The 12,413-nt window shown below is 35.0% G+C and overlaps 1 protein-coding gene across 2 annotated transcripts in view; it reads left to right on the plus strand.

The window, feature by feature from the left end:
* The window catches only part of LUZP2 (leucine zipper protein 2), a 294,610-nt gene that overhangs the window by 176,278 nt on the left and 105,919 nt on the right, over positions 1 to 12,413 (plus strand). For both annotated transcript variants that reach the window (XM_019631038.1, XM_019631037.1), the window contains exon 6: positions 6,407 to 6,469. In XM_019631038.1, the coding sequence (XP_019486583.1) occupies positions 6,407 to 6,469 (63 nt within the window). The remainder of the gene's footprint in view (positions 1 to 6,406; positions 6,470 to 12,413) is intronic.

The raw sequence follows: 12,413 nt of genomic DNA on the forward strand, positions 1-12,413 counted from the left end.
TTTCATTTACCTGATGATTTGTAATTTTCAGCACCTTTTCATGCACCCATTGGCCATCTGTATGTCTTCTGTAGGAAAAAAAAATGCCTATTTAATTCCTCTGACCATTTTTCTAATTAGTTTTTTTTTCAGTTACTGAGTTGTATCTGTTTTTTTAATTCTCCCTATAAAATACTAAACTGTTAATTAAATATACACATGTATTTCATCAAAAAGGAGATATATTACTGAATTTGAAACCCCTCATTTTCCCTACATTATCTTTCTAAAGTCAATCTGATCATGTGACTTTCATGCTAAACATTCAATGTCGTGGCTTGAGTGTCACACAGGGTCCTGTGTGGGCATCCCCAACTCTCCTCTCCAGCCCCGTCCCTCTACTCTTTCACCAGTGTCTTATGCATAATTAATTGAACATCCTGTAGTTCTAGTGCACGTAGTCCTTTCTCTCTTGTCATTTTCTATTATTTGGCTGACTCCTTTACACATCTAAAGACAGCTCAGTGTCACTTCTTAAGTAGATGCCTCTCCAGGGTCTTTGAGTGCTACTGTCAGCCTCCTTCATGGATTGTGAGCTCCTTGAAGAGAGGGACTGTTTAGCCCTATTACTGGTGTATGAAAGGTTTTTGTAAATGTTGACAAGAATATTAATGCTTTTTTCATAAAGTTATTTCTGGAGTGAATGGCATCACAGATACTTAGCCATATTTTTAACCCATCAGAATGAGAACTCTGTGATCAGGAAAGGGAGTTATTGATAACAACAAAAGCAAGTTTTATTTCCAAGAGAATTGTCTATTTTAAAGGAAGAATAAATAAGACATAGAGAGATATACGATTGAGTGCAATGATTTCCACAATAAACTTCTCTTTATTTGTAAGAGAAATTACAGGACTAATTAGCTAGAAACTTGTCTGCCATCTTCAAAACTAATAAATAAATAAATATAATTAGGANGAGAGAGAGAGAAACTCTAGTGCTGTAACTTTCAAATAAAATGTCAATATTAATTTTGCTGAGAAGACTTCCCAGCCTCCAAGAAATGCCAATTTTTCCCTCCTATGGGCTCCATAAAACCTAGTTGATATCAATAACTCGCATTTACCATGTCAGTAGTATCGCTTGTTCAGCCTGTATCTACATTTCTCATTGTATTGTTTACTGAAGGCAGGTGGCAGGCCTCATTCATCTTAATATCCCAGTTACAATCAGAAAGTCTGATATATAGCAGAATTTCAGGAAGTGTTACCAGAATTGGATAGTATTAAAGGCAGGTTGAGGCACAATCTATTTTGGTATTCCAGATATGTCATCTCTTTAGAGAAATGTTCTCTACCAATATTTTCAGAATTATTAACAGACATCAGTAATAGAAGGATGCATTAGATATCCTAAATAAGTAGAAAATAATATGGAGAAATTTCTAGTCTGTTAGAGAAGGAAAATGAGAGAATTGTGTCTACTTTCAAAGGACAAACACTCCAGACTCAATGACTGTCATTCCCAGTGAGACAGCTAAGTGAAAAACAGATATAATATAAATGGTAAACGAAGTGACAATTAAGTACAAGCAGGTAAGACCTGATAGGTGAGAAAAGCCTAAACAGAATTATCTGGAAAGTCATATAAGCATGATTCAATAGATACTAATCTGGGGTGGGAGTGACCAGGGATCCCCTAAAAAGAGGAGGAGAGCTTATGTTTTTGTTATAAAGCACATGATCTTGTGAGTAGAATATTTCATGGTTTTGTGATTGACCTGGAGTACAAAGCATCCCTGAAGGTCATTGTAGTAAACTTTGTTAATTTTTCACTTTAGAATATCTAATCTATCCCCCTTTCCTATTAGCATCTTATTCTCCTATCTGGAGACATTTTCCATTGGTTGTAGTCTTGCTGACTCCTTCTCTTGCTGAGAGAATATTTTGGAGGTTCCATTAATAGTAACTACAGTGTAATCTATTGTTTCTAACGCTATTGTTTCTCTGCTCAGCCTCTTGAGTTCCCATGAGCCCCTGGCAAGCATCTGTTTCTATTCATTTAAATCAAGAAACCTGTCTCTTAAATGTACAATTCCGTTTGTGGAGTAAGGACTCAAGTGAAGAAATTTGTAATAAATCCCCACAACGTATCTTAAATTCCCTTTGCTTTTGCTGCTGCTCACTCAAGAATTACCCAAGAAATTTGGTCTATTTCAATCTATCACAGTACAAAAGGCTTAAGGAGATTGCTCTTGGTTAAAATTTTTTACTGAAAACAAGGATGCATTTGATTAGAGTCTTTATCCTGATCATTTAATTGCTAAGAAATCCAATCGCTGTTGATCTCTTCCTATGTCCCAAATTACAATCTAAATGTAAGAGAGACAATGAGAAGACCAATTGGCCATGAGACGAATGTTTATTTACTTAGTCATCTCTTCTGGAAAACATTTAGGTTATTTCCATATTTTATATCATTATAAAATATTGGATGATGAATAACTTTCTGCCTGGTGCTTCTTTTTCCCCTATACAATTTTTAGATTTATTCTTAAGAAATAATAATACTGGGTTACAGTGTAATACGAATCTTAAGATAGTTAAATATATTCTAAAGTTATTTCTCAATAGGGTTCTACAAATTTATCATCTCTTTAGTAGAATTTATAAATACCCTTTCATTATACTTTCACTTTCCTTCTCTTACCATGTGCTTCATATTCTATTGAAAGTTTTAAACAAATGTGATACATTAAAAATGTTATCCCTAGTGAATTTGAATTATGTTCATTACTAGTGAGGTTGTCAACCACAATTTCCTCTATGGAAATAGTCAATTAATGACCTTAAATCATTAATATAATGTTCTTTTGTATCTGGCTATAATTAGGCCCCTCGAAATTTTGTCATCTCTCTTATCAATCTGCTACCTTCCACCAGTCATTATGTGGACTTGATTTCAGAGATGATCTATTCTATGAGTTGTGCTGTCAACCTGAGTTTATCCCATTGAGGAACTTCACGCTTGATTTTAATTGCCAGAAAAGCTTTTCAAGGGAGCCTGAGTTCCACGAGGAGTACTGTACCTCCAATCTGCCTGGAAGATTCGCCAGGCTGTCTTTAAATCAGGTTCTGAGTTGTCCTTCAGCAAAATGCAATGTTTCTCAAGCTTATTTAATCCCAGAGTTGTCTGTGATGTTACCACTATTACCATTCCATGCAGCCAGTGTTCCTTAAAATCCACATTAATTATTGTTTAATAGCACCTGGAGAAATTCTTTAATTCAGAANCTGACTTAGTGATAAACCTCAGCATCTTTTCCCCAATAATTCTTGAAAATAAAAGATTTATGTTTGCATCTCATCAGTGATGATTTGTTGCTTTAACAAATCTGGACTCATGTTCTGATTGGCTGGGCTGGCGTTTTATCCTTTTCCTTGATTCAGTGGGTAGAGTTAGCATCGCACAAATTAGCATGGAAATATTTCTCATAAGAAAAATCAGATTATGGATATTAGAATAAGGAATAGTAGAGGTCTCATAGGCAGAAAGAATGGACATTTAAACATTTGATAACTCTTTTAATCTACTTTTCATTATATCTCCTCAAGTGAGGCATAATCATAATTGGATCCTGGCATTTTGGGTATAAATGCCTGTGTAAGTTGTTGTCTTCACTATTATAAAAGCATCATTAGGTCTGACATGAATGAGATCTGTTATTTATAAGGTGGATGAAATGACATGTCTGATCACAGAACTGAAAAACTATGATCTTAACACCTACATGATATCAAGCCATAATTTTTTTCTGGAATAAAAGCGGTAGTGTGGTCATGAAGCATGAGTGGAAAGGTTAACTCAGTGAATTTTCTGGGAACCAGTATTCCCTTTTTGGTGCTCTGTGCCATTCACACTTCTGAAGAGTATGCCATATAAGATCAATCTCAATATTGGCCTTGTGTCCCACACTTGGCCCCATTGTGGGTGATTATAATTAATTATCCCCAAATCTGGATATATTTCAAAATAGTGAAATACTGCAATTCTTATACTCTGGAAATGACATTTAACTTAATGGAAACATATTGCTTTACAGAGCTGCCCAGAATTAACAACTACCAGAGCAGACTGAGGACACACAATATGATCACTGCTCATTTTTGGGTGGCTGTAAAGATATCCACAGTGAGGAGTAGCAGCCTTCCCAGTGCCAATCCAAGTGCATTGTCCAAGTCCGTATTAAACATTTCCAGTGAAATAATGTTTTCATCACTGCTTCATCGCTCACCTTAGAATTGAACAAAATGAACAAAAGGCAAGAAAAGCAGAAGAAAAGTTTTAAGTGAAGATGCAAATTTCAAGTAGTATAGACTATATGCACCAGGTTTTAAATATATTAACTTCATTACCATTTCTAATAAAGTTACTCAAGTTTGAATACTTCGTGTTGGCATATAAATATTCATACCAGAAATATGTCACTCAATTTTTACTTATTTATTTTATTTTATTTTTTAGGTATTTTAACTTTATTTTGCAATAATTTTTGATGTGGAAAAGAGCATGGCAGATTAATATAGAATAGCCTCATAAACCTTTACCCAAAACTTTTAATTAACATCATACAGAGTGCTAGTGCAATTATTGAACCAATAAATTAACATTAATGCAATGCTATTAAGCAAAATATAAACCTTATTTGAATGTCACCAATCTTTCCACTAAAATATGGTAACCATAAAAAAGATAAAAATCTCAGTGAATATCAAATCTGTAGAGATAGGGATGACATCTCTCTGCTCAAAAACAATAGGAAAAATAAAAAAGGGATAAAATGGACCATTTCATTAGGAAAAAAATTTAAGATTGTGTATGTCAAAAATGTATAAATAGATATGAACAGAAGGAAAACTAGGGGATTTTTTTCTTCTTCTTCTTCTTTTTTTTTTTTAGTTGAGCCATCCTGCCACCTTTTGGCCGCTCAGCCATAGCTCGGCTCAGGCAAGGGACTCAAACCTCTGTTGCTCAGAGCTCGCACTCTTGAGTGAGTTCTTAACCAACTGAGCCACTCGACCAGCCCACTAGGGGATTTTTTAACCTACATTCTGAGCAACACTGAATTAAAAACAATATGTATTTCTGTTATTGTAGTTAGAAGCTTTTAAATATTGAAATAATGCATACTATTAAAATCTCTTTGGAAACCCTAATCTTGTATGATGCATACTAATATTTTAAAAAAGACATTACTTGAGTGAATTAAGGTAAGTCTTCATATGTGTGAAACATTTTATGATATTGAATTCTAAATGAGCTTTTTAGAATTTCAGCTCTTAGCTAAAAAGGAAAAAAAGCAAAGGGTTGTTTCAAACGGAGGGAAGTTGTGCCTCCTCTTTTCATGACAGAAAAATAAAAAAGGAAATGTTCAAAATCAGGTGAGAATTGTGAGTGAAGAACTGTTAAATTTGATGTATTCATTCATCCAGTTATCCAGTCACTCTGCGTAAATTTTGTTCAGTTTGCTCATGGCACTCATCAAATTGACTGTCTTTAGAGTCATTATGTAAGAGGTACACCTTACCGTTACACCGTTTCTGTAGAGACAGTACAAAGTCTACATCCTGTGAGTTTCACAGTTTCCTGCTCTCCTTTAAGCCTGCCTTTCTAAAAGGAGTTTCAGTACTCTGTTACTGAGGCCAAGACAGAAAAGCCTGAGTGTAATAAGACAGATATAATTGAATAGCTATAAGGGTTTAGATTCAGATGGCTAGGAATATGTGGCTTCCATGTCAGAGTAACAAACATTTGTCTAAGAATCTAGGTAAGTATATGAGAAGTTCAAAGGTTAACAGATCTGTCTACTCAGACCTAGCAGAGAGAGCGCATGTATGAAGCCTGGAGAAAGAAATAGCTTCTGAACATCAGCAAGCCCTTTGAGAGCAATGTGCAGGCATTGGGAATGTAAGAGGACTCCGAAACTATAGCCTTTAAAGGGAATGCAGACCCTGATGGGTCTATGGCTAGATTATATCAGGGCTCCAAGGTGACCAGCATCCAGGTGAGGGTAGAAATAAATGCTTGCTGTGTAGAGGGGTGATTTCACAAATTAGTATCAATTGTAGGATTGAAACTTATTTTTTAAAATAGCATATGTAAATACAAAACAGAAGTTAAATGTAAGGCCAAATAAAGTCCCATATTTTTTAATGAATGTGTTAATGCTAATACATCAAAATTTTAATTGAATAAAAGAAACATTCTTTTGCATTACAGGTTCTACTCAGTTTATATAAAGTCATTGTATCTCATAAAGAACTGACTCATGGATAAAATACAGAGAAATGCAATGCTGCTGACATATTTAAGGAAATCCGTACTATTTTATCACTTCTGGCAATAAAACTATGTTTCTTTCCTCAGAATAAAAGCTTGAAAAACAAACTCTTGTCTGGAAACAAGCTGTGTGGCATCCGTGCAGAAGAGGTGAGTCAATTTTCTCTTCTTCTAGCTTCAATTGGATAGAAATAATNTTATAATATGTAATTTATATATTATAATATATAATAAAGATAATATATAATATATTATATGTAACATATACTATATACTATATACTATATACTATATAATTTCAGTGATCAGTTTATGAAAAGTTTATAAAAACTAAAGATAAATACAATCAATTATATAAATTTCACTTATTTGCAATATGTTCATTTGTAAAAATATGCCAATTTAATCATTTATTATACCCTCTTTTCTCAGTGTGCTTATTTATTATTTTTGTGTAATTTTAGCAGACGCCAAAAAGATATTTATAATTTAATTTGTGCTCTCTGTTATACAGTCAGTTATTCCAATAGATCTTAAGTACTTAACTATTCATCTGCTACTTTAGGAATTTTCATAGAGCACTAAATAGCATCAGGCTACTATGAAAATTATGGTAGTTTCATTGCAAAGTTTAAAAAATATTATTAATGTCTATCTCTTTATGTAATCATACTAATATTATTTTTCAAAAAATATGTATTTTATGTGGGAAACCCAATGTACTTGATTAAATGGTGACTATACCAATTATTTCAGCCTATTGTTTTGTAGACTCTAAGGGTATATATTCTTTTGTTTTCAGTAAAGTTGAATAGGTTTGTTTGTTTATTTTAATAGATTTTATATTTTAGAGTACTTTTAGGTTCACGGCAAAATTGAGTGGAAAGTACAGATACTCATGTACCCTATATTCCCACACCCCCGCAGCCTCCTCCATTATCAACATCCCACACAAGAACGGTACGTTTGTTACAATCAATGAACCAACTTTGATACATCCTTATCACCCAAAGTCCATACCTTACATTAGAGTTTATTCATGGTGTTGTACACTCTATAAGCTTTGACAAATGTATACCATACATCCACCAGTATAGTCTCATAGAGAAGAGTTTCACTGCTCTAAAAATGCTCTTGATCTGCCTATTTAGCTCTCCTCATCTCAAAGACCTAGCAAACAATGATCTTTTTACCGTCTCCATAATTTTACCTTTTTTTAGCATGTCATATAGTTGGAATCTTACTGTATGTAGCCTTTTCAGAGTAACTTTTTATACTTGGTAATGTGCATTGAAGTTTACCACATATCTTTTCATGGCTTGATACAGCATTTCTTTTTAGCACTGAATAGTGTTCCATTGTCTGGATGTACCACAGTTTATTCATACATTTGCCTACTGAAGAATACCTTGGTTGCTTTTAAGTTGTTTTTTTTTNTGTCCCAAGAACCCATCCACTGGGCTGTATTATTTCCATACTATTTGAAAAGTGATCTTGTAGGTATGAGATGAGGCTAAGCAGCACACAGAGTATCTAACTAATTTCGTCAGTGAATGGAAATGTATTGCAATGATATCTTAACTGACATGAGAAAAAGTCATCATCGCATAGCCCTTATGTGCCTTATCAATGTTGGGACAATAGTCCTGAAGGTGCAAGAAATCTGAGAGATGACCTAGGTGTTCTCCATTATTTCACATATGTTGACACTGAGTGTCTAGGGGTTAAATAATTTGCAGTAGATATTGTAGGTAGTTTGGTGCTAAGCTAAGAATGAAACTCCCATGAAGCAATCAACTTTTCTAATGAATTAGAGCTAAGTTCAATATCCCATCCTCTTCCTGAGATAACGTCAGTGAGGAAATCTTTGAGCACTTGTAAAACTTTTGTTACACCTGCAACCAATTTAGAATTCAAGTTGGCAAGCCCAACACTCAATGAGGGTATCTGCTATCACTTGGATGATTGCATAGCTGTTTGGTAGCTTTATTTAAATATTTATAGAATGATCCTGTCCCTCATGTCTATTCAATTTTAAGTCTTTCTGTAAAAATATAAATCTTTATTGCAGTAGCAATTAGTCTACATATAGATTAAATAATAACATTATATTTAAACAAGGGGATAGATTGAAAAAAAATAATGAAAATATTTGGTTTTAACTAAATCTTATTGCTACTTGTATTATATTTTCCTTTTATTCCAAAGAGCTTCTTTAAGCCTTTTTTTGACTCAAGTTATTTCAGTTGTTTATAGCTCTGCATTTATATTATGACACAGATAGGTGGCTGATTCCCTTCAGCCTTTTTCTCCATTATCAATTTGAAGCTATTTCATACACAATTTATCTCCCTCCATTTTGAAATTCTACTTTTTTCTTCCCATGTGGCTTAGAATAAATAAAAAGGCCATATATATGCTCCTTAGTTCCCCTGGTTTCCATACAGCTAAGCNCCTTGCAATTTTGTCATCTCTCCTATCAATCTGCTACCTTCCACCAGTCATTATGTGGACTTGATTTCAGAGATGATCTATTCTATGAGTTGTGCTGTCAACCTGAGTTTATCCCATTGAGGAACTTCACGCTTGATTTTAATTGCCAGAAAAGCTTTTCAAGGGAGCCTGAGTTCCACGAGGAGTACTGTACCTCCAATCTGCCTGGAAGATTCGCCAGGCTGTCTTTAAATCAGGTTCTGAGTTGTCCTTCAGCAAAATGCAATGTTTCTCAAGCTTATTTAATCCCAGAGTTGTCTGTGATGTTACCACTATTACCATTCCATGCAGCCAGTGTTCCTTAAAATCCACATTAATTATTGTTTAATAGCACCTGGAGAAATTCTTTAATTCAGAACTTTATAAAGTCTATATGAACATTTCTTTGAGAATGATTGACTCACAGCTCGGGATGAGCTTTATGTGCAATGTGCCATGGTGTTACATGAGGAAGTCATCTTCCCAAACTATAATGATCCTTCTCCAATTATGTTTCCATTCGTTATCTGACCTTACTAAGGGAGTGATGGAAACGTGGACGTTCCATTAGTTACTACATTTGATTCTGGTCTCCTCTGGTTCTCCTGCCCTGTCTCCCTCTTTCCCCTCCCCCCTCCTCCTCTCCCCCACTCTTCTTAGCCTGGGTCCCCTCTTCCCCTTTCTCCACCTTCTTCCTCCATATTATAATAAATGTCCAAGTTCTTCTGAGTCCCTTTTATATGTCCAGACACTACCTTTCCCCACATCACTCTGCACTGGGCTATTTCTTAAAGTAATTACTATCATTGGCAGATTTTTCTCAGTCTTAATAATTCCTGAAAATTCATCTTCTATACCAGTGCTAGTCTAATTCAGTAGCATTCTGAAGGAGGTTTGTTCCCTCTAATGTGCTTTATACAATGTTTGCTACTAATTATGGGTACTTATCTCCATCTGGAATGAGCTCACTCTGTATTTGCTTGCTCTGTTGACTGCAGTCGCAGCTGTACTCCCTAAACTAAACACTGTGTTCCCTGCCCTGGCTGCAGTAGCCCAGCAGTGCGACTATTAAAACATTTGTGGAGATTAAAGCATTTTGGAGGATTAAAAAGCATATTTAAAATGGTAATTACCTATCAATTCTTCAATAGCCCTCTCTTCCTGCATTTTGATCTCCCATTTTATACTCAGCAAAATAAAGAGTAATTTAAGCATATGGACGCAGTAGAAGCACATGTGGATTTTTGAAATCAACCAGTAAACTCCATATTTTATAGAACCCTGCACTCTGTAAATTTTAGTTTATGCTTCTTTCTCAATGATATTTGAATATATGGCATAAATGTNGTATTATATACCAAATTCAGCCTAGGAGCATATGAAGAAAACTTGGTCCCTTTTCTTCTTTAACAAGACACACCCCTTATTAGTGGAGTTCGATTTACACTAACGAAATCTTCTATCAATTCCTCAATCAATTTATTGTATAAAACCATCAATAAGGCTAAGTTTTGTAAGCTTGGAGCCCAAAAGCAAATGGTAAACCTATTCTTCTTCCTGCCATTTTGCATGGGAATTTTCCTGTGATCCACGGAATAAAAAAGAAACTCCAAGTATTAAATAAATCATCTTCCTTTGAAATTTATAACAGTTAAACTTTATTGCCTGGCTTGAACTACAGCATCAGATCCTCATCACTACTACTTTAAACAGAAATTGCTCACAACAGCCAATATTTGGCAAGCTTTCACTGAATCATAAATGATCAACTAGGTCCAAATTTTCTCTTATAAGCAAGCATTGATGGCCTTTCGTCATCACATACACAATGATGACTGACTAGCAAAGACTGAACATAACAATTTCTAAAGTTAATGGCTTTAGCTTTCAATGACATAGCTTTGATATGCTTTATGCAGTGGACATATGTTCTAACACTTTTTTTTTTCCCTGGGTCAGAGGAATGGGTAAGATACATTTTGATGAAAACTCCGAAAAATAAAAAATAAAAACAGAATGCAATTCTCCCACAAAGTTGAGAAAAGAGGGAGATTTCCCCTTAATTGCTGTAGTTATTCAGCTGTGTTCCCAGGATAAAATGGCTTCGCTGAACTGGGAATTCCCAGAATTGCAAAGAGAGGGCAACAGGTGTTCAAGTCTTAACTGGGCAGATCAGGAGGAGACATACTTCGGGAGTAATTACAAGTGAAGTACCTAATCTTTTCTAATAGTTTTCTAAGAGTTACTTTGCCTAGTTCCTGCTCTAGGGACAAATATATTTTATAATCCAAAATTTATTGTATTGCCTGGTGGGGCTGGATAGACAGGCAAAAAATACATGTATCTGGAATTAAAAACTCAAAGACAAATTCCATATTTACGTGCATTTGGATTACTGTCCATGCATTACTCAGTAGGAATCTAGGACTTTATTTCATCTTTTTTCTGATTTAAGCAAAGGAGAATTAGTAAAAACTATAGAGCATGACGGAGAAGACCATGGGTTCTAGCAAGTGTTTGCNCTAATGAGTAATTTATAAATTGTTACATCTGACTATAAGCCATTGACGCTATGATTAAGATACTTATCCTGCTAAGATTGTTAGAGTAACTTAGAAAAAAGTCTTTCTCCCACTCTAAGCTGTGAGACTTAAGTGGAAAGTACTAGCTGACTCTACATTTGGCATCAAAACCCTAATGAACTAGGGAACCATAACTGCAGGGGCAATGCTGAGTTTCAAGACCCTTACAAAATACCAAGGGGATGCCTGTGAAAGCAGATATGAGAAAGGTTTTTTGAAAGGCTGATTTATTATTCATGAAGAGTGTACAGTGCAAAGTTTATGTTAAAGGCTGTTTGAATTGTATTCCCCTCATTGTGAAAAATAGCCCTGTCAGAGTACTGCAGCCAGAAAGATTTATGGGTGTGCTTTTACCATATTTGAGAGGGCTACTTAGAGACCACACTAGAGAAGCATATGAAGGTAGCCATGAGTTAGTCCGGTAATTTGTATTATTTAGTAGCCCTCAAGGCGGGCTGGTGAAGGTGAAAGAGTGGGAATAGCAAACATTAACTATGTGTAAGTGATGTGAACTAAAGAACTTTTATTGAGCTGTGAGTATGAAACCAGAAATGGAATGCCGTTAAACTTTGTTTGTATAAATGTGGGGCAAGGTGTACATGTGCTTGGCATCCCTGCTCCTCAAACTTGAGAGAGAAACAGAACCACCTGAAAGGCTTGTTAAATGCCAATAGCCAGGCCCCTATCATCAGAGATTCTGATAGAGTAAGTTTGGATCAATTCAGGGCCTAAGAATTTCTTCTTTTTTTTTCTTTATTTTCAAATTTCTAATAAGCACCTATGTGATGCTAATGCTACTGTTCCAGAAAACGCGTTTTGAGACCCACTGGCTTATAGGAAGTTCTTAGTAAAGTTTGATAGGTAAACAAACTGTTTCAGTGTTAATGTTTCTCAAGGCTGTAGGGTTCCTCTCATTCTCTACACACATAGGGGTTAGATTGTAAAATCCTAAAATCCTAGATGGTGGTGACTGTATCTTGTTTGTTATTGTAACTTTGAGGATTTGCCCTAGTGCTAGACATTTCTTAGCTGCTTCGGGA

The sequence above is a fragment of the Hipposideros armiger genome, unplaced genomic scaffold (genome assembly GCF_001890085.2).
Source record: "Hipposideros armiger isolate ML-2016 unplaced genomic scaffold, ASM189008v1 scaffold_978, whole genome shotgun sequence".
NCBI classification, from domain to species: Eukaryota; Metazoa; Chordata; class Mammalia; order Chiroptera; family Hipposideridae; genus Hipposideros; species Hipposideros armiger.